This window comes from Chroicocephalus ridibundus, chromosome 6 (genome assembly GCF_963924245.1).
Source record: "Chroicocephalus ridibundus chromosome 6, bChrRid1.1, whole genome shotgun sequence".
In the NCBI taxonomy this organism is placed as follows: domain Eukaryota; kingdom Metazoa; phylum Chordata; class Aves; order Charadriiformes; family Laridae; genus Chroicocephalus; species Chroicocephalus ridibundus.
Genome location: NC_086289.1, coordinates 43,663,476 through 43,686,674, shown reverse-complemented (window position 1 = coordinate 43,686,674; position 23,199 = coordinate 43,663,476). Strand labels below are relative to the sequence as shown.

The 23,199-nt window shown below is 45.0% G+C and overlaps 1 protein-coding gene across 1 annotated transcript; it reads right to left on the bottom strand.

Moving 5' to 3' along the window:
- Nucleotides 1-529: 529 nt before the first annotated feature.
- IQCG (IQ motif containing G) lies at nt 530-23,026 on the bottom strand. Its single transcript, XM_063337767.1, has 10 exons — nt 23,003-23,026; nt 19,101-19,239; nt 15,386-15,630; nt 14,094-14,222; nt 11,881-11,962; nt 4,926-5,087; nt 4,227-4,301; nt 2,468-2,599; nt 1,273-1,374; nt 530-766 (listed from the first exon to the last, which is right to left on the bottom strand). Exons 2-10 carry the CDS (start codon nt 19,224-19,226, stop codon nt 623-625), a joined length of 1,197 nt encoding a protein of 398 aa, XP_063193837.1. The 5' UTR covers nt 19,227-19,239; nt 23,003-23,026; the 3' UTR covers nt 530-622.
- Between the last annotated feature and the right edge of the window lie 173 nt (nt 23,027-23,199).

Genomic DNA, 23,199 nt, shown 5'->3' with positions numbered 1-23,199 from the left:
CTTTTTCCGTTGTTGCTTCCCTCGGTTGGAAGGTATTTGGAGCTATTCTGTCCGTGCGCTGACATTTTGCAGGACTGTGGGAATGGAAACCTGCGTGCTTTGACTGCCCTTGTGTTTACACTGCAAACTGTCAGCAGTTTTCTCCCCGCCGAGCCAACGCCAGCCCTGGCAGCAGGGAGAGAGCTGCTTGAGCCCAGACGTGGGCGACTTGGCCGCCCTGCCTCGCTCGGAGCCACAGCCAACACCAGCGCGTCAGCCACGGCCAGTGCTTTGGGGTCTGCAGAGGCCATCCTCGGTGCGGAGCGTCCCATGCAGGTGAGTTACTGGGCTGTTAGCAGGATCGCCTCCTGCTAGCTGTCATGTTTCCATAAAGCACCTTGGGGGATACAGTGTTTCTCACTGCTTTGATGCACATCCCCTTTCTACTGGAGAAACCGTGCCTCTGCTCTACAAGGGCAGCTCCAAGGTCTTAAGAGTTACTGCAGCCTCACCTTAACTGTGTCTGTCATGAACCGTGTTCTCCAGAATAGCCCGAGCTCTCTTACGTGGTTTATTTTGTCCCGTCAGACAGACACACCACAGTGCCCTGCCCAGCAACAGCCCTGGAGCCAGCTTTCTCTACTTATCGTGTCTTTTTCTTTGCTCCGTATTTTTCCTTCTTCCCGCTTTCTTCCTGCTTTGATAGCTGTTTGTCCCACATCTTCTTGAGGGCTTGGTAGGGGCCAAGGTTTCTGCGGACCATTGTACCTCTCCACCAGGCCTGCAGCTGGAAGTAAGAGAGAGAGCTCTTAGGGGCAATGACTTGCCGGGGTACCTGGCACAGCTCCATGGCAGAGCCTTTCTCCTGCACTCCCCAGCTGCAGGAGGGCACCCCTGGCCCACGCAGCAGCAGTTGGGCCTGTGCTGGTTACGCTGAAGGTGCCCACGTCTGGGCCAAGGACGTCTGTTGCTGGTGGCAAGGGGACGCGCAGGTGAACTGCCCCACGTCCCTCCCTGTGTCACCCACGCAGTGGGGCTGGTGTGATGAGCTCGGCCCCAAATCATTTTAGGAGGCTGGCTTCTCCCCTTTAATCCCCTCTCAAACCTGCGGCTCTCTGCTGGCTTTGCGTCTGCCCCAGAAGAAAGGGACAGGCTTTATCTGTCCTTTGTTTGTGCCACCCCATGCCAGCCAACTTTCTCAGGCTGTTTTCTGCCTGAACAAAGCCTGCGGTGCAAATGATTGACTCCCTGCTGCTGACGGAACAGCACCGCCTCAGCTCTGCTCCCCTTTACCTTCAGGGTGCTCTTCAGCTCCAGGGCATCCTGCTCCAGTTGTCGTTTTTTAGCCTCCTTTTCTGCCCGGTCTCTGATGATGGTTTCCTCGAACATCTGGCACTGCAAGACGGCACAAGGATAGCAACAGCCGCATGAAAAACATCCCCTGAACTGTAGGGCCAACCTTCTGGGCTCACTCTGCCCAGCCCAGCAGCTCGGCAGGGCAGGGCTCACCTGGACCCTGGTGCAAGGGGTCTTCTCCGCTGGCCCCATCCTTGCTACACGCTTTTCACAGCCCCACCGGGGCTGCTCTGGCCCGGGGGTCCCCACTCTGCACCAAGGAGCTCCTTGGCAGCGCAAGGGTAATGTGTAAGCGTGGACCTTCCTCCCCTACCTCCTTTATTTGATCTTTCCTGAATCCAGATGGCAAATGTTGCTCATTACCACCCTCAGTCCTATGGCACTGAGAGCCGCTGCCAAAGTGAAACCTCTCACGGCCTGGGCGTAATTAACCCTCTGATGCTGTGCTGTAAAATGGCTGTCTGATGGCGTCTCAGGCAACAGATGGTGGTGGGAAGGACGCGCGCTCCCCCAGGCTAGGCAGCAGATGATGTACAAACACCCTTGGGACACTGAGATGACAGTGTACAGAGTGAAAAATGGGCCCACAAGCGGGGAAACATCTCACTGGGTCCCATCCTCTCAGACCCAGTGACAGTAAGGAATGATCTCAAGTTCATTCCTTCTGGCTTTAAAACACCCCTTTTTCTAGACACGTCTCTGCCCTGCGCTGCCCGCTCTGCTGTGCCTGCACAGCTGTGATCCCAGCCTGGCAGTTAACCAAGAAACCAACGTGGGGCAGGAATGGTTTTAACTGGAGTCAGTTCCCCATTCCCAGATGTTATCAGAAGGATTTGTTCAGGGTGAGGCATACGGATGGGATGGGACAGTGTCTTTGCCCTTCACAGAGGCTGGCAGTAGCTCTCTGATTACTCGCTGGTGTTTGAAAATGGCTGTAGGGGAAACATCATCCCTCCTTGATGTCACAGGTGGCAAACAGAAGGTCCCCGCCTTCCCAGTGCTTGTAATCGCACCCTACACCTCAAGATGACTGATTTTTTTCTTCCATGGTCCTGGTTCCTTATCTGAGGGTAGGAAAAAGCTGGGATGTAGCTTTGCACGGCTGAGCACTGAGATGCTGTTGCTGTCTTACCTCCGTGGCAAGTCGCTGCAGCATTTCCAAGTTGTTTGCCTTTAATGCTTTTAGGGCATCCAGTTCTTCTTCTTTAGCGTCTGTGTCGTTTTCGTACTTGTCCACCCAGTGTTCCAGCTTCTCTTCCACCTTCTGCGTGGGGATAGAGAGGTGCTCAGCAGGGTACGCAGAGTGTACAGGGGAAAGGTTTGCTACTATTATGTGGCCTGCTCTCAGGATGGTGGGACGAGACCCATAGATTTTGCTTGGTCAGTGTTTCCTTCTCGTCTTGGAAGGCACAAACCCCTAGGACTAGTGATAAATTACTGGTGGCCCGCAGGCCCCTCGCTGGGGGTTCACCACAGAAGCCACAGCACTGGGCTGGGGATGAAGAGAGACCAGGTTGGGCTTTCAGAGGTGCATGAGGAATGGAGAAGCACCGGGGGTCACTTGTGTGCATGGTCAGTCCTGGTGAAGTAAGTGACAACCAGAAGCCATCCTTTGTGCGTATACAGAGGGAGGGGGGTTAAGGAACAGAATTTGACAGTGAGAAAGCTTTTATCCTCTGCCTGACTCCCTGCCCGCTTTCTGGATTAAGCTCAGTGCACCAGGAATAAGGTCCCAAGGGACAGCACTTTATGCTATTTCAGGTTGTGAACTTGGCTTTGTCTCACTCGTGAATAGGAGGGCAGGTGTTGCCGAAGCAGTCACCCAGATGACTTCCTCCCATTCACGAATTGCTTCTCCATAGCAACAACCACGATTGCTTGCATGGAACAATAATCTGCGGAAAAGCATCAATCTCATTAGGGCACCACAGCTGGACACACAGGGGAGATGGAGGCCGTGGTCATCCTCTTCTCTGTGGGCCCCTGTAAAGCCACCAGCTGCTGTCTGAGTAGAGAGGCTCGTCCTTTGCCTTCTGGTAGAGGTCAGATAGGCTGCAGCTTGTACGGGGAAAGTCCCCTGACTGCGCAGCGCTGATCAGACCTACGGCTCTGGGATATAGAGGACACGATTTAATTGCTCACAAGATACAGCACTTTTTTGCACTTAAATTACGTTTGTAGAAGTGTATTATCTGCTGTTAAATTTTGTAGTGGCAGTGACGTGGGGTACCCTGCACTAGTACAGGTTTTCTTCCAGTCATACGGTTTATGAGATGCTTTCCAGTGTTATTCACCGTAATGGGCACTGCTGTTGATGACAGGAAAGCTCTGAACCTCTGGATCAACAGCACAAGGACGTTCGTGGGCGTTTGCTGCTGACCGTGGGTGCTGTGACTGTGAGTTAGCCATTATCCAACCCTGGTTCTCCCTCAGATTAAGACAAGGCAGAACTAGGCTGGCAGTTTGTGTCATTTCCTGGGTAGTGCCCCCTCAGGGCGACACTCGGGTCTGTGAAACTGCTGCCCTCGCTTTGTGCAGCAGCGCTCGCTCCTCACCGCCTCCCGGGGAGCCCCAGCCAAGGACGGCCTAAATAAACTTCCAATTAGCTGAATAGCTAACATCGGTCTGAGGGAGGAAAGAGACTTAATGCCTGGGTAAACGATGCCAGTCATTACATGAACTCTAATTTTAAGGAAACATATCCAAATGTAGCAAATCCCAAGCCTAGGAGAGCTGGGTTAATTAAGACTTGGGGATAACTAGTCATTCAGACAGCGGCAATGGTGAATCTGTAAGTTTGAAGGAGCAGTAGCTGGTTTTCTTTAGGCACTAATTGATGATACAGTGTTTCTCAGTTGCTCTTTTAAGCATTAACAGAAAGTCAGACATACCTTAAGGTGCTGCCTGAGGAAATTTTCAATCTCCGTGTGGACTCGAATCTCCTTGTCGGTTTTGCTCCTCAGCTTCTGCGACCAGTGCGGACAGAAAACGTGAGAGACGCTGTCAGCGCACACGAGCGTGCACACACGTGCTGCTGACAGCCGAGCTGCTGAGCAAGCACGGACGAGCTCTCTGTGCAGTCCACACGTGTTTTTCCCAGTGACAAAACTAACCCAGGCAGTCCTTGCCCCGGGGCCATCCATGAGAAAGGGACAACTAGATCAGACCTTCATCGGTTGGAAAAAAAAAAAAAAAAAACGCTTGCAAAACCAGAACAGTTTTCTAGTCCAGTTCACCTTGTGGCCGCACAAACAGCTCTGTCAGCTTAATGTGCTGTGGGCAACGCGGGGAGCTCGGGTGCTTGTGGTGCTAAATGGCCTCCCAGCTGCACCCTTTGGACATAGTTACGGGCACGTTTCTCTGACAATGGTATTCGTTTAAGCAGTCCCTGCCTCCGGCCACTGTAGGACCGTACAGAGAAGCAGTGGAACAGATAAAGATTTCTAACCTGGGCGAGTTTGCCAATCCAGTTCAAACAGTTGTGTTGGTGACTTTGATGGAGAACAGAAAGGGCATCTGGGGAGAGAGGGACGACTCTTTCCTTACTAGCTGGAGATGCCTCCCAGGAGGGGCCGTGGGGAAGGGCTTACCTGAGTTTCCTCGTCCAGGACATGCTCTGCATTGCTGCACTTCTTCTGAGTTTGGTGGACCTGGAGGTCTGTGCTTTTCTTCATGTAGCAGCTCTCCATGTTCATTTTGGCCTTCATCTCTTGGAGCTGATCTTCGAGGTAGGCAATCATACTGTCTCGGTTCTAGCGTAGGGGAGAGAAGCGGCACAAAAGCAAGCCTGGAGACTGAGGTCAGCTCACTGGTTCTTCATTTCTCCACATGTCTCCAGAAGAGACAAGGTTTCACCCTTTCCCTGAGTGTTGCCCCATTTCAGCCTCTGCTTCAAAGGGAAGTTTGGTTTGTAACCCATACGAAGGCAATAAACCCATCAGCGAGGAGTGATTACTTCTGGAGAGGGTGGAGTGATGAACAGAGTGGGACAAGAAGCCAGGCCTTCTGGCGTGCTTATTATAAGCATGAAAGAAGCCTGTTAATTTTAACTGCTTAAAGTTAGGCTTTACTAACCTCTTCTATTAGTGAGCATCTGTAAGAGGAGTGTGGTGCCTCAGCCCCACGAATGCCCAAGTTTGATTTCCTAAATATACTATATTCCTTGGATTCATTTTTTTCTAGTTATGCAGCAACTATAGAAACGCAACCTTAGGCCCAGGTGAAAATCTAATCTTGACTCACTTGTATGTTTAAACAGTTCATTCTTGAAATCTTACCAGGCAGATGGTGCCCACTTTATTATAAAAGCGTACACCGAGGGCAAGTGAGCAGTGCCAAGGAAAAGCTGGCTCGGAGCTCCCAGCCTCTCCCCAAGCCCTGTTTTGCAGTGGAGCTGAGCTTTCCTGGGGGAATTCTGTCCCCAGGAGCTTCCCCATGGGCAAGAATCCTGATCCAGTGTGCCCCATTTGTCCAGCTTTTGGAGTGTCTCAGGAAGCAAAAAGTGCATTTGCTTGATTTGGGATTTGTGGTTTTATTTGCTCCTTTTTAATCAATTTCTTTGAGTAGCAGATAAAAATTCATTAATCTGGGGTTGGAACTTGGAAGAACCGTCTGTAAAATGAAAAACTCTAGACTTTTGTATTAAGAGTTAAAAAGGTCATCAAAGTCTCCTGTGCAATTACGCAAGATCACTCTTAATGCCTCTGGTTTGGCGCCCGATTGCTCCATTACAGCCTTTCTTTTTGCTTTCCTGCCATGCCATGACAGGTCTGACATTCACCAGCCAGACCCTGCAGCTGAAGATGAAATACCAAAGTGCTGGCATTTCAATGTTTTGAAGCCCACGTATCTTGTCTCCGAAGCACCCTCGCATTCCTTAGCTCTGTAAACATGGAAAAATGCCACAGGAAGAAGCCAGCTCAATAGTGCTGTGTTTAAAAGCCTATGCAGCATGACTCATTTGGGAAAGGTTTGCTTATAAGAAGAGTTTGGAACAGTTAAAAGGAAAATCCTTCCCTCTGCACCCCTTGTCGGACAGAGTTAGGAAGAGTAAAGTATATTTATAAGGCTCAGGACAATTAGGGGCTCTGGCTAATGCCGTTTTGTGGGTTTAAAAGTCATGCATTCACATTTTTTTTGAAGGCTTCCAAGATCAGCTATTACTTTACAGCCATATCATCATATGACTGCAGACGGCTACAGACATCGCCTATTTCTGACCTATTAAGGTTTCTGTTAATGGCCTTTGTTTTCCCTGGTGTGAAATTTTGGTGAGCACTGGGAGGGGCTGTGTGGGGTCAGCAGACGTGGGAGGTGACCGTACCACTTTATTTTGAGATTGTCTGCCTGTACCGCGGTGGAATCATGTCTAAATTGAGGGTCTGGCACAGACAGGGGGGAGATGTTAATGAAAAACACTGATTTTTTTGTGGCGCTGAGGCTCAGCAAAGCCAAGTGCTGCTGATGGCAGTATGTTACTGCTGTCTGCTAAGGAGCTGCAAACAGGTCAGAAAAAAGGGTTCAGCCCAGGTTACAAAGAACTCGGATATTAGAGAGGTGGGGCAGAGCATGAACATTTCACCAGGTTATTTTCTTTTTCATTTCATATTTTAGTAAAGCAGAGGAAGAAGTGCTTTTGATTCCAGCGCCCCAGGCCTCAGCTGGGATGGGGGCCCATCCGCTCTGTTTGTTTTCTGTGTCGTATGGCGTTTGTGGTTTGGATTTGGTCTGTGGTGTTGTAAAACATCTTCGTTAGAGGTGGGGAGTCTGGGGGCTTGGTTACACAATCCAAAGCAGACGGGAAGTGAAATGCAAAACCCCACTGGTGGTTTGCAGCCACGCATTCGCTTGGAGAGGGAAAGTCGGCGGCGGGCGTGTGGGCAGCTACTGCAGCCCGACCGATGGACCTGGCGCTGCAGAACCAGGGCACAGTTGCAGGTAGTAAATGCAGCAGTAAATGCCCACAAGCTGCGGGCACCATCTGCAGAGTATGCCATTCCCTGAACTTCAGGGACAGGCACTGGGAAAATGAGTTAATATTTACTCGTTCTGGTTTATCATAGCAGAGGTCCCAGCCAAGACACGGAGTGCTTTGATAGTTACTGCAGTAAACCTCTGGGCTGCTTATTTGGGATGACTTCAGTGCTGAATCTGCCAAACCAAAGATGCAAAATCATACCTCGTGTGTCCAAAACTATCACAAAACTGGCAGAGACCAAGATCAAAACCCAGGAAATAGTCATCAAGAGCCAGTCTGCGTCGCAAGCAGGTAAACAAGCTGATTTTCTCTGATCTCTCAGCTCGCAGACATCAGCTCAGAGGCCTGTCTGCTGCCGTTATCCGGTGCCATAGGAGGCTGCCCCACAGGTGCTGTTTGGCTGCAACAGCAACTGCGCTTAGCTGGAGAGGGTATGAGCACTCCTGTGTTTTCATTTACTTTGATTTCTCTCTCTTGCGAGTGTCACCTAGATGTCTCAGCTCTACCACAGCAATTACGGCCACTTAAAATACAGCTGGTTACAAAAACAGCGAACAGGAGTAAACAGTTTGAGGAATTCCTCCAGCAGTGGGGCAAACCCCCCGCCGCCAGCAGCACAGCCAGCGCCCGCCGTTTGGCAGGCAGCTGGAGGAGGCAGGGGAATGGCTGCTGTGCGATGTGCGGGCAGCGAGGATGGCGGCAGAGAGTCCTCCTGCTGCCTCCTGGCTTCCACACCGAGTGCGCATGAGCTCGAGTCTCTCCGCTGGCAGCTGCGCTAGCTCAGCTTGCAAAGCTTGGAGATAGGCTTAGATCTACACACCTGCTGCAGCCTGGACTTGCTCCCCCTGAAACCACAACGCGCAGCTCTACAGACACTTCAATAAGGCCGTATAGCCCACACCTCTGTCCCAGCTGCCAGAACTGGAAGCTGCACACGCCCGAGAAATGCCTCAGCCGAAAGGACAGCAGGCCTGGAAGGTCGCCCGGCTTCGACATAACGGCTTCCGCAGCCCTCCGCTAGCTCGCCTCCAGTCCCAACAACCGCGGGAGCGAGCTGTGCGAGGGGCAGTTTGCTGGCAGAGGGAGCAGATCTGTTGGCAGCAGCACTCTTCTCCAAAGTCCTTTCCCTCTGGAGCCAGCTTTGGATCCCGTGCACCAGCTTTGGGTCCCGCTGAGCTGCCTTGGGGCTCTGCCAGCAGTGGAATGAAGTCACCCAGGAGCTCAGGACTGTCACAAACCTTGAGCCTTCTACTGTAATTGCCTGGTGCATTGGTCCAGTAGAAACATGCTCCAGTGGGTGTGTATATATGTTTAAAACAGTCCCCCAGAACACTTCATGGTGCATTTGTCCTCCTGGGAGAGGATGGGGGAAGAAACATGATGGATTTTAGTCACACTACTAAAAGCACTACTGAGTGGCACACTGATACAGTGGAGCTGAGTGTGCTACAAGAGTCCACATAGAATAAAAATTCCGGACCTGTTTTCAGTGGTACCATGGTGCAGCATCTTGGTTTTCTGTTTGGTAGGTAGCCTGCAATATTACTGCTTGTTATAAAATTACACTATGACTTGCATGCATGTATGGCATGAGCATACCACAAAGCCTACAGGACATAAAAAGGCCTGTAGGTGAATAGCAAGGCAGGAATTCTAAAGTTTACGTTTCTTAAATTTTTATGTTAAACTGTATAATCCTATACAACATTAACTTGTTTCAAAATCTGCACAGACTGCCATCACTTGTCCAGGAAACCGGAGAAAGTGAGTATTTTTGTACAAGCTAGAAAATGAACACTGCAGCAGCGAACGGAATGCCTGCAGCCGAACTAGAGCTATGGGTGATGCTCCTGCATGGAGGGGTAAGAGCAAAGCCAGACGGATCATTTCAGCTCCTTTAGAGACATTGGTCCTTTCCAAAAGGAAAGAAAAGAAAATAAATAAGTGCATTTAGCATTTGATTTGTGTTCCATTAGAAAGAAAAATTAGCTGAGCAGGGTAATGCAGCATTAATTAGCATCTCATTAAGAGGTAGCAAGGCTGAAAATACAAACATACTGGCAACAAGCGTGAAGCAAAGACCGTGTTTTTCTGGTTCCATGATTAGATTTGCTTGCTTTTGTTTTCTCATCCACTTGACTGGAGACAACCATGTAGGCTTTTGTCTACAGGTCTGTGCATTATTATTGTTCAAAGTGCTCCAAAATCAGCAAGCTGTATTTTTGGTTTTAATTAGTTGGCAAGTTGACAAATCATGCAAGTGTCTGTAAAACTGCCTATGGGAAAATCCCATATGAAGTGAAGAGAAATTATTCTCCCTTGGGAGACACAGTGAGACACCATTATTTTTGGCACAGGAGGAAAGCAGTACTTGAAAGTAGTCTGGTCTTTGATTTGTTATCAAAGCTGAAACTATAAGGAAGCTCAGAAAAGGACTTTTAAGCTGGAAATATAAAAACAAAGTCACAGATGACTGCAGATCCTACTTGATGAGGCAAAAAAGCAAGAACCAAATTAGCAGAAGGTATTGCAAGAACATGGAGAAGAGCACCCTCTCAGCACTGGAGCAGCACACCTTCTTATGAGAAGTGCCCAGCCCGACTGCACAGCGCTGGGACTTTGCTGTTAGTGCGAGACGGGATGATTGCAGCCCCCTATACACCAGTCCCTGGGAAGGCATTAAACAATACGTGTATTGTGTGCACAGACACTGTGAGGTTTGAGGAGCACTACGCAGAAGAACTGCCTCATCATAGCCACTAGCTTGGGGAGGGGGAGAACAGGAGCTTCCCAGGAGCCATCAGAATCTGACTGAGAAGGGACAATGTGCAGAAGCAAACGGACAACATACAGTCCCGGAGCCGGACAAACTGTCCAGCTTATTTCATTTAACTGCCACACAGATGTCAAGGGATTTTTGGGTGGTCTCATAGGGCCTGGAAATAGGCTCCTATACCATTTCCAGTGGCAGTAAGTAAGTATATGTTGAGGTATACAGCATCCCTTTTCAGTCCTGGCTCTGATCTCTGCATCCTTTAGATGTTCTGGCCAAATCTGTAGGGAAAACAAAGTTCATTCTGCATTTCTCTTTTAGTTCCTACAACTGTTCTTTCTTGGTTTGTCTCCTAACACGCTAACTTTCCATTTCCTTCAGTGACTCCTCTTCTTTCTCCTCTCTGTTAATGTCCAGTCTTTTTCCAGTGTTCTTTTCATCCTGTTACACTTCCCAGTGTACATTATGCATTTCCAGGATTTCTGCTAGTAGATGAGTACTGACCTAAATGAATTTTCCTGTCTTGTACATTCCTGCTTTCTTCTCTGCTGTTCTAATATCTCCCTGGACTTCTGGTGTTTTGTCAGTTATAGATAGCTGCATACACTACCAGCGCCAATAGATCCTTCATGTTCTTACAACCATCCCCTATTGGCAATTAAACTTTCCACTGCACAAGCGTCCAGACTGCCAACACAAGACCTTCATGTTCTATAAACTGTACTTCACCAGCATGTCAGTGGCTTAAAATTCTTCTCTGGAGCCAACTCTATCCTGGCTTGGTTACCGTCCGCACTTCTGTCCAAAGACAAAATTCAGTGACAGTGGTTCTTTCCTCAGGTGCCTTTGCCGTCCTCTTGCTCAGTACTGAACCAAGCATTAGATTCTTGCTCCTTCTTCCAGTCCCTGTATAGCTCTGAACCTGCCTGCCTTTTGCGTGTTTTCTATCGCACACTCTTTCCTGCCTCAGCAGGGCCAGGCTACGTTTCCATGTTTCTGCACAGAACTGTGTGTGCTTTTGCTGTAAAGCACGCACGAGCATCAAGTCTGAGCTGTCTGGTGAGCATCAAAGTGACCTGTGATATGCCATCCAATTGATCTGCACTCGTGTGGCGAGTCTGACGTTTCCAGAATGCCCCAGATTTACTGTGCGTGCACACGCTATTCGCACGCTGCAGACAGAAGAGCTGAAGCTTTCCAGAAACATCAAGTTGACAGTGTATGTATGCAATAACTTTGATCTGCCCCTGTATAGGACTCCCATGTTTGGGATTTTCTAATACCTGGAAGCCTAGAAAAAGAGATTAAAATCATGAAATTTTCCCCAGACAAAACTGTAGGTAGAAAAATGACATGCCCCTATGCCAAGTATCTTTCTTTCTCACTCCCTCATTGTCACACTTTCTGCTGTGCCAGGTGCTACGTCTGCATGAGTATGACAGAATCTTAGATGCTGCTCTCTGCAGATAACCTCTTTCTTACTGATTGCAGATGTCCATGCTTTGCCACTTCCAGCAGTGTTTTGGGGGTATTCTAATTTGATTATGGTCTCTCATGGTTATGAGCATTTTGAGCTCCCGTTTGAAAACCATTGGACACTGCTCTTAAAGTCATTAGCAGGCTTTTTCAGAATACAAATCTTTCAGAAGCAGTTATTCTGCTTCTATATTCCTAAATGATGGACCACTATACGTGCCACACATCCTCTCATCTGAGTGCTAGTTCCTGGGCAGCAGAGGCAAGCTGGCTAACAGGCTTCCCCCCTGGTGTGATGCCCAATGCTAAGCGATCTCACCTGAAGTTCTATTTCAGTTTGTTTCTTGACGTCTCGCAGCTGTTCCTCAAGTGACTTTATCTCTTTCTTTCCTTCCTCCTCCCTGAAGAAAAATGGGAAAATACAATTGCTTGAATATATCAAGACAGACAAGGTCTATTTACCTAGAAGGGGAGCTTTCTCTCTCCTGATACATTGCGGCACCTAGCTGAGCACTGCCCCACTTATCCTGCTCGCTCAATGAGTTTCTAACAGCTGAACTTAAAGAAGTGCACACAAAAGCTTGGCCTACTTCTTCAGACCAGCAGAAGACAAGCTGCTTCCCGTGGCTAAGTAGCAAAAAAGGCGCTCATCTCTTCACTCTGAGCCTGGGGGAGGCAGCACATCTGCAAGTCAGAAACAGGGACTTCTCACCAAATCTAGTGACTTGGTAAGTAAATACTGAAAAAAGAGGGGCACAAACTGAGCAAGGAGGATGGGAATGAAAGGCAGAATGAGCCAGAAACCAGGGGATGCTTTAATTGAATGCTGGAGTGGCCTTGAGGATGATGCAATTCCTATAGCAGAGAGGGAAGATGCCCATCATTGAGTCACAGTTTCTGCGTTTCAGGCAAAAATCTCCCTGATCCTGTGCAGAAGCACGCCTAATCAGCAGACGACAGTGCCAAATTGTGTGAGTTTCATTATATGTATGGAGAATGTTTTTTTCCATATCAGACTTAAAATCTTTCAAAAAAACACTGCCTCAGGTTCTGAGATCCATGAAGGGATATGAGTGAAGGCCAAAATCTAGAGAGGTGTTTACCTGTCCAAAACAAACAGATGCAGTAATGTTCTAGGTCTTATTATCTTATTTCACTCTGAGTACTTTTCTAAGTTTTTATGTGTATGATTTGATTTAAAGCCAGTAAATACTACAGTTGGTACCTGAGACTTTGTATCCTATCCCAACCTTACGATCAAACAGGCATTTCATTTTCAGAGTCTTTAGCTGAGTGATTGTGATGAACAAAAACTCCCGATAAGGAATTCCAGTCTTAATAGTCTGAAAGCAATCTGCAGTATATTGACGCAAAACTAGGCAAGTATATACTATATTGAAAGACAGATAAAGTTCATTCCATGAAAAGAATGTGTTGTAGAACAGACATCATAGTGGCTAGATATGATTGACAGAATGAAATAAAAAGGATTATGTCCTTTCTGATTATGATTTGTCTGATCCTTTCCACCTTCCAGTATTGGAGTTATTCCACAAGCAATTGCTGCTTTCGTTTTTGCTTTCTGTCTCTTCCGTGGATAAACAATAAATCCCTTGGTTTTAGACAGTGGAAGAGTTGGATTTTGTGCTTGAAATCACACTTTTCACTGGAAGCTGGGGACTTGCCCTGGAGCCAGACCCACGAGCCACGACTGGAGCTGTTCCGGTAGGTTGGACTCATGACACATCATGACTTACAGCAGCTTTGCTGTCTCCTCTAAATGATGGGCCTGAGCTGCTGCACAGAACAAAGTAGCTTTAAAATGGTCAATACTTCTCTGATGACTGCTCTTCTCTCTGACAGGCTTGGGATTGAACCAGAACTTCCTATGCTAAAAAAAAAGGTCCAAACCTCTAGTACACAGAATTTTGAACTAAGGAATCACCAGTTTGAGTTAAGATAATAACAAATCCGTACCCTGTAAGGTCTGGGACAGAAGAGGTTCTATAGTGCAGTGGCTGGTAGATTAGCCTTAAATAAGATAACTGCCTCTGCCACCATCTGTGCTAGCCCCTCGCCGCTACTGGGAAAAGGGAGCGTATTAGCATATGGGTCAGAGCAGATTCTCCTGGGCATCACATAACCTAAAGACCATATGTTGCTGGCCCTGGTTTGAACAGATTCTCTGCTGCTCTGGCTTTCACTGGGGACAAGAGTTAAAAGATCAGGAAGCTCCTACATCACAGAATGGTTTAATTGATATGGGGCAGCATTCGCGTTAATGCAGACACTGGTGTCCACTGCCGTCAAAGCTTAGGCAATTCCTGGTTCAGATCAGTATTAGAACCATCAGTTATTTCTTTCTGAAGGGGAAAGAAGTGCAGTTTGTAAAGCAGACAATAATTCAAGCTGGAAAAACAGAATCCTTTCTGCATTTTGGGGCTTTTTTTTTTTCCTTTTTAGCACGTACTGAGCGGGAATGGGCTTTGGCTTTCATCAGTTAAGCAATGAAGTACTGAACACAACACTGACCTTATGAGGATGTTATGAAACTTGCTCTTTTTTTCCTTCTCTCTCTCATTAGCCTCTGTTAGGCTATTAAATGTTCTTGATTCCTGCATCTTTTTCATAGTGACTGTAATTACATCATTTGCATACTGCCTGACAGGAAGAAAAGGAACACAACAGTAATTTATAGGTGTTGGTACTACAGTGTCTGGCACCTTTATCTATTGTTTACAGCTCAAAAGGCAAGGAAATATAAGATCCCATTTCTGTTCTTATGTCCTATCAAACTCAGGAGTGCTTCCCCATGGTATCTGCTTCTTGTACGTCTGGGGACATACAACCTGTATTAGGAATTGGTTGAAGCTTATAATTTAAAAATGCTGCCCTGAATACAACTCTAGGAAACAGCAAAGAGGCACAAACATATCCATGCTGTGCCAGCCTGTGCTGCCATTAGGAAGAAGGCTGCTGGCCTGCAGTAGTGATGACACACAGGTGGATCTTGGACAATGAGGCCTGGGGATGCAGACAAGTGTGTCTATGAAGAGATATCTGGGTGCCAAAATAACCCGGTACCAGCCCTAAGCTGATCTTAACAAATACATGAGCTTGCCCAGTTCATTGAATTTTATGGTGCATAGGGTAGTTATATTTTAGCTGCATTTTCCTCATTTGTGTTAGGATCTTCTTTAAGCCCTTTGTTGAAATAACATTAAAGGACAGAAGCCAGGATGTAGAAAAATGAATACTGAATGCTCATCTCCCCCATCTGTCTTTTAAACCAAAGGTTGCTGGTAATTCTGCAAATCAATGCACTGGATTATGTGCATGAATAAAATTTATTTAAAAAAAAAGAAATTCTTTGGTCTTTATACATTATCTGTTCTATAAAGGAGAATGTCTGTAGCTGCCATAGAGGCTCTATGTGCCCTGCAGAATGACTGAGTTCACAAGACAATGCTGAGATCCCACTTTGCCCGTACATATTTGCTACAGGAACCTGACTACAGATACCAGAACATCAGGACTGGCTAGTACCTGGCATGAATTCCATCCAAGCAACCACTGTCGACTGGGTAATATTTTGCAACTCCATTCAAAGTAAACTGATTGTCATTACTTGGCATCCAGAGACAAGCAAAGGCCAGAACTAGGTGGCCCATGAAGCTAGACACTACTGCTCTCCTTCCGGACCAAGACTGAGGTACACCAGCAATGGGAGAGTGGGAAGCTTGTATTTTTGCTGTCAAGAGATAGACTGAGAACTTTACAGCTCTGAGCATCCCCCACAGTCATCATATTTGTGCTTCACTCACCTGTCAACTTGAATTTTTCTGAGATTCTCTACAGACAGAGCACTGTGTTTCATGGCCCTATTGGAAAGACGATGGGTACTTTTTAGATCTTCAGTTTTGCCCAGCAGCTGCTTGTGTTCGACACTTTTCAGAGACGTGGAGGTAACTGTTCCCTCACTCCCTTGCCTTGCTGACATAAGCTCTTGGTAGTTAATGTCCAGCTCTTTCTCGGTCTCTATCATTTCTTTAATTTCCTGGCTGCCAGTCTAAAAGGGAATAAGAGACACCTGCTTGCACACTGGGCAATAGAAATAAACCCTCTGTAACGTTATGTGAGAGGAAGAAACATTAATAATAAACTATAATGAAACTATACTAAGAGCAGTTGATAGTATATGTTACATTTTGCAGAACAGTAGAAGAGCAGAAACATTTATCTTGGTTAGCTGTGAGCACACAATGTAGGCTTATTAAAATTTATGGGATTAAAAGTCCTAAAGTGACAGGACTAGAAACGGCCTCAAAAGGAGAATTCATCTGCCCCAAGAGGTGGTGGTTCAGACGGTGTCATTCCTGACATGTTCTTAATGACCTCCAACAATGGTGGGACACACCCTCCTGCCAGTGCCAGCATGTCACAACAGTCTTTAATATTAGAATTTTTTTTCTCCTCAGCTGCAGTTGAGTCCCTGGCTTCTTGTCCTAGTCTCCGTAGGCACGGAGAACAAATCATTCTTCCTTCTTTGCAGCAACTTTTATGTACTGGAAGACCGTTGCCTGGTTTTCCCTCCGCCTTCTCTCCATCTTAGCTATTTCCCACTGCCTGTCACCACGACCTTTCCCTATAATATGATTGTTATAACAAGAGCTGAGATGTGTGGAAATAAAACCGATAGACATCAGCTGTCTGCTTAGTTGTTTTTTGAAAGAGTGACAGCAGAGAAAGTATAACATGAATTCAAAGAATAAATTCAAAATATTGGCAGCTCTCTTCTACGTGGAAAGGTATCTTGTGGCTGTGTACAATTTTATTAAAAAAGAGAAGGCCCCAGAAAAGCAAAAGTACACTATATAATCAGCTGAGACCTTGCTTCTAGGAATTTCTCCACTTTGTGTGCTATGGGTAAGAATGCCAGTGTATACAATGGGACATTAAAAGAGTAAATTTTCTTGCCTGCCTACCAGCATCTCTGTGGCTGACACTTAATAGCAGTACCGCTGAAGGCAGCTAACGCAGCCACTGCCAGCCCCGTCCTAGTCCGTAGCTGCCTACTCCCCACCCTGGCTGCTCAGGGAAATGGATTAGAGAACTCACTGAGCTGAAACATTTTCCAGCAAAAAGGAAAAAAAAAAAAAGTTTATTTTTAGCAGCACCAGTTCTCAGTCCCTCCATAACCCCACACACGTTTGGGCCAACACAGCACAGAGGGCAGAGTAAAAACAAGCGGTCAGGGCAGCAACTGTGTGTGCTGGCTACTTGGCCAAGAAGTTACTTGTCAAGTGAGGCTCCATTAGTGGTCTGCGATGCTGCCGGAGTCTGCGACTGCAGTGTCCCGGGCACTGCAAGGGGCTGCTTCGTTCTGAGTATCTTGGACATCTCCAGATGGGATGAATCAGCCTCTGGCAGTGCCTGACTCACCGCTGACTACGGAAGGAGTCTAGGTGACTACACGCTTCATTTTTGGACAGTTAAATTTACATTAAATGAATCGCATGCAAAGTATACACAGACCCATGAAAATGACATAGTTAATTAGAAAAAAAGGGTTTACATAGTTTGCTGGTGATGGCTGTACTTCAGAAAGAACTTATTTTGGCAAACAAACTGCTTGAATATCATGTAGATTTTATGAATGTTCTGATAGATGTTTTTTAATGTCTGGGAAAGTTCAAGACAGGCTATAACTGGATTGTCTGTAAACAGCAGGGAGTTACAAACTAATAATTACCAAATAACTATGTAAGAGCAAGGAGTTTGTAAACTGCATGTGTTACCATCTGTGTAGTCTCCTAGCTGTTTATCTTTTGCTAGTCTTGTGCCCAAAATTCAGCAAATAGAAAGGCTGCCCTCCTCTGAGGGATGCACTGCGTGAAGAGTCCCCAATTTAGAATATCAAGGAGGTGCTGGCCAACACTAATTAATCCTCTCCAAAATGTCATCAATTGAAATTTAGATGTCAATCTCTGATAATGTCATTGATTTGTTTAACTGACAGAGCTGCGGGGTGCTTTGCAAATACAGGTTGTCTACAAATGCAATGATAACAGACAAATGTAAACGGAGAAACAGGGAGGAGTAGCAAATTACAGAGCACCAAAGTTAGCAAGTAGCTTCTCTCAGCCATTTTCTTGTTTCTAAATTGTTTGCTTCTCGATTTCTTTTGGCATCTTTAAGAACACAAGTAGGGCTTATAGTCTGGGAGAAAATTGCGTTTTAAGAAGCGACTTGGAAAAAATGACCATCTGTGATTGAAGAGAAAAGCTAAGGTGTTTTCTCTGTAATTAAAGTGTACCTTTAGCAGGTCCATCAACCTGAGTCTGTGTGTCTGAAGGAGAACAACTCCTACCGTCCTAGAGTTATGCTCTTTCTCTGTGTTTTTGCTGCTGGCATGTCAGAAGTTTCCCACCCAGCTCTGTGAGGGAGAGGCATCCTCTGGAAAGAGGTGAGGCTGGCTCCCAGGACTCTTTTAAGGGAAGGAGTGCCCTCTGTTGCATAGTCTAAGCATCGTTCACGCTCTGAAATTTACTGTAACACCAGCTCCTGCTGCTGCTTTGCAATGGATGTTTTGGAAAGTAGGTAGTATGGAAAGGAAACACACAGAAAACAAGATGCTGATTTACCTTCCTCTTGCATTTTTTAAGTGGTACATTAGAGAGAGCGAACATCATTAGATCTGAAAACTCGGATCCCCGGTTTTATTTCCATCCTGATCGCACACTTTTTTCTTTTTTGAGTTCCTCTTAAAAAAGAGTTTCAAACCTGCTTAAACTGGAAACAGCCTGCTATGCCACTTAAAACATATAACAACAGAAGTTAGAACCATTTACCCCTCAGGATGGTCTCATCCTGTTTCCTATGTCTATCAGCAACTAGAAATATCACTACACCTTCCTCCACAGCAACAAACCTCTACCTGAGCATTAGGGCTGCTTCTCTGTTCTTTGTATCTCTGCCTAAACCCTCTTGGTTATGATGCCTATTAGAAATCAACTAATTAATAATGTTCATTGAGAATGGGAAGTTACTAATATATTTTGAAGTGGAATCTTTCTTAATTCATTGTCTGTGGGGACTAAAGGAACTTTAGCGTGGACCTAGAGAAGAACAGAAATACCCTGGGTTTGAGTACTTTCAAATAATCTATTCTTTTGCATTTTTAAAATAGCTGCCTATCTGCATAGGAACCTAGATGTTTTGTTTCCTTTTCCCTAATCCTTTGCTTGTCGTCTAACCACCAGGATTTTAAAATCATAAGCCCAGGAACCTCATCTTGGGTCAGTAGGGTCCTTTCCACAAAGTCTTGACAAAGGTTTCTCAGTGATGCTGCAGCATAAATATTAAAATTGGTCATCCATGAACTTTTATTGTGTTTCTTCACCCAAGAGTCATGGAGCACTTTGCAGAAAAAGTATCTATCTGGGCTGATTTTTAAAAAATGCTGCTAGAGGACATAAAACCAAGGCAAGAAGAAAACGAGGAGAGATTTCGTTAAAGAACAAGGATAGAGGCACATACATGGCTGACGTCTGTCTTGCCCTCATATGGAACTGGCATGATATATCCAAGAATTGAGAGCTGATCAACACAATTCTCCAGCACAGCAGCAAACAGCAGAGCTTCCAGATGAGTGAATTTTTCCATTTCTGTGCTCTTGCTAAGAGGAACAAAGACAAAAGATACCAATGAGAAAGACAGTGTGGTGTTAGTAACAGTGGTTTAAACTAAAGGTAGACCTGAAATAACCTTATTTGCAGCCTTTCATATACTTCCCTAGCTTTGTTTATAGCCTTTCATACACTGTTTATAAGAGGAGCCATGCTCTGATAATGGCTGCATTCAGGGACAGTGGGAATGTTTAGCTTTCACAAAACAAAGTAGGTCCTGGTCCCTCCCACAGTAGATCTGGGTAGACAGGCCGAGAAGGGAATGAACTGAGTGAGGTGGTCTCACCATTCAGTTCAAAGGGGAGCAGTGCTTCATGACAGACTTTGTTCTTTGAGAAACAATGGAATGGAAGTGCCTTTTTAAAACAAAAGAAGAAAAATTCCACATCACTTATAAAATCTCAGATGGTGAACCTTCATGCTCTAACCATTCGTCATTATTACTGCACAGCCTTAACATTTTTATGATCCCAATCCCCTCAGCAGGAACTGTTACCACCTTAAGATGTTGAAAGTCAAACAAGAACCAATGTCTGGACTAAGCAAGCTATCTTTATCATTCTGTGCTGTTTTATTTTAAATTGAATTTCAAATGTGAAACTGCTCTGATGTACACTTAAGCATCCATTTGCCTTGCTTACAGATGGAATATTGTGAAAGTGCACCTAGGGAGTGGTGGAAATTCACTATTAATCCAAGTGAAATTGGTCCATTTAGAAGAATGCATAAGAAAACACCTGCATAACAATGAAGAAATTATCCGAGATTTTTTAATGTTTTGGTAAGCTGTCAGACAATACCTCCAAATTCTATGCTCACAAAACAGATAATTCTTGTATAACACCTAGAACAACTGGAGTCTGAGATGACTGAGATCCCAAATGTCATTGCAATGGCAGCATCAATGTCCACTAATAAAACCTTCATTTGGCTGCTATCCCTACAACTGGATTTGTGCCATCTGTAAAACCCTTGAATAAACATATTCTAGGTCTGCAGAATATTACAGTCCAATCTGTAAGCATGCTAAGCACATACATCAGGCAATGCCTGTTAGCGTGATTAACAGCAGAAGACATGGCCACTTTCTATGAAAATTAAAGAGGTTTAGATGCAGGTATGTTCTGGATCACTGGAAATCCATGATTTTTCATAAGCAACTTTACAAGTGTTTAAAAAAATGCATGCTTACTATAACCTCTCTGAAACTGTTATCATTTGCCCTCATCCTTTTTTATTGTTTTTGTTGAAGAAAATATAGTAATTTACAGTAGGAAGATGAAATTAATTTCACTTGGGAAAAAAATATGAGTCACTTTTCAGTGCAGGTTTATTAGGTGTCTATTAGTATCAGAATAGGTAAAACAAAGAAAAATAACTTAGATTTTATGTATTTGTTTCTTGATGTCCCTCTCTCTCGCAGTAAATTGTTTAATGCAACGTGTATTGAAATGTACTGTCCTTTGTGACAGGACAGGGCTTTCCTTGTGCATAAGGCTACAACTAGAAAGCCTAGTGGCAGTCTATTTCATGACAGCTACATGGATAGTCAATGAGACTGGAATATTGCTCCTTTCACCTAGACCCTTTTCTTTGATTAACTGAGTAACAACTCAGAATGCAAGACTATCTGCTAAGATGTACAGTCTTACATTAAGGATTTTCACAAGAATTTCTGCTATGAGGTCGGGAGCACAGGGATGCAGAGAGGGTTCAGGGGTGGCATGACTCCAATGTTATGAACCATGAATAATGCAAAGTGCTATGATGTAGCAGGACTGGTATTTTCAGCAGATATAAAGAAGCATTAGTGCCGCTGCATAAGGCGTTAGTAAACCTCAGACAAGGCATGGTGCATGTTTCTAGTCATTCGTGTTAAAAAACATGCACAGGTTCAGAAGACGACTAGGGGGGCGATCATGGAAATAGCAATTATATTTTACAAGAAGTTAAAAGAATTGAGGACTGTGATTACTCTCTGTAAATACATACGAAGAATAGATACCAGGGAGAGACAGAGCTATTTAAGTTAAAGGATAATACTGGTCCAGGGTCAAAGGACTGTCATTTCCCCTAAGCCAGGCAATTATGATAAGGTTTCTAAATTCTGGATGGATGAAGATATGGAACAGCCTTTCAGACAAGATAATGGCAGAGGCACCCTAAATTAGTTCAAGAGGAAGCTTGCTTAAATCATGGCAGCAAAAGATAACAGCAAAGGAGTGATTTTGAATATTATCAATATGTTTATTATCCTCCTTCTACTATTTATACTGATTTACCTAATTAATCCCACGGTTCAGGGCTTTCAATGGTCACCTATGACTAAGAAGGAATGGATTTCCTCCCTTTACTTCTGAGACGTTTTGTCTCCTTTCTCTCAATTATAAAAAAAATAAAAGCTACATCTTGAGAGAGGAATCTGATAATATCATTGACAAATAAGTAACTCATAATCTGTATAATAAACCGAAAGCATCACTTTTCCTTTCTTTTGAAACTTGGAATCAGTGATAGAAGTGGAGATGCACAAATTAAGTAGTTTTACATAGAGAAAGTCAGACAATGTCTCTTTCCAGTCAACAGGCACTAACAAAATACTTTTAAATGTTTTACTCATTTTTATCTTTTTAAGAAATCTAGGATACATATTTTGAGTCTAAACAACATGAGAATAATCTATTACATGTGGAGTCCTAATGCTGAAAGTATGGCGAAAAAAGATTTGTTGTGGGAGAGCTGTGACAGATGATTACGACAGCATTCTTGAAAGAAGAAATAACACTTGCAGCTCTCATAGGAAAAAGTGACTTATTTGGAAACAAAGGAGGATGCAATAGCTTTTCCTCCATCCCATCAGCAGCTTCTGTCCAGGAAGGAATTAACTCAAGATATTAATGCGTGTTCAGAAAGCTCACAGCTGGAATGCTTCTCTAAAGCCTGCTGGTTTGCTCCTCCTATATATCTCCTCTTATAACCATACACTCACTCAGCGTGTGCATGTGCCAAGCCAGTGTGCTCTGGACTTACGTTGACTTGGAAGTGAGAAGGAAACCGCTGTCTGGGGCATTAAGAAACACTACAAATAGCGAGCTGCTTTCCCTGGATTTTAGCGTTAACTCAGTACCCACAGACCATCCTGATTCAGCCATTGGCATCGACCTTAATCACTGCACTTTGCTCAACTCCTTCATTAAACTCTATTAATAAAGAAAAGAGGTATGTGAAGGATTCAGCTTCCCCCAAGAGTTTAGGTTGACATTCTTTCCCTGCTGATCTAAAGGGAAAGAAAAACATATCAAGAAATAATTTTTAAAACAACTGTATAAAAGGTCTGGCCTCCTGTTCCTTTGGGGATTGCAACTCCCTCTGCTGTGTGAGAGTCCTGGATGCACATTTCTCCCATCCTGCTGCCTGATAAACTAAAATGGCTTCAAAGGCAGCATTTTTTGCAGCATTCCTTTCAGTCATTTAAGGAGATACTGATGAATTCCAGTGAGGAAATTCAAAGCTTAGAATGTCACATCTCTTTTAGCTCTGTTTTGCAAATGATCGGCAAAGAGAGATTCCGAATATCCACAGCAGCAGCGGCTGAGCCATAAATCAAAAATGCCTTAGTTTTTACCGGAAGAATGCCCGTCAGGCAAGCAAAATAGTTGTGGCCTTACGAAGCTCTGCCTACCACTACAAATGTTAGAACATAAGTTGTTCATTTGAAAAAAAAAAAAAAAATATATATATAAAAAAATAAACCTTGAAAAGCTGAAGTAATCTTGGTTTTGGCTTAGAGATGCAATTTAGGTTTCATCCTGATTGTGGAGAAAGAACTTTCATTCTCTGAGGCTGTGCTGATGAGAACCAAGTGCAGGAACGAGAGACGTGGTGCTACTTTTAGCTGTATGTCCCATATGGGATCAAATCTGTATGGGGCAGGAAAAGATCAGATTTAG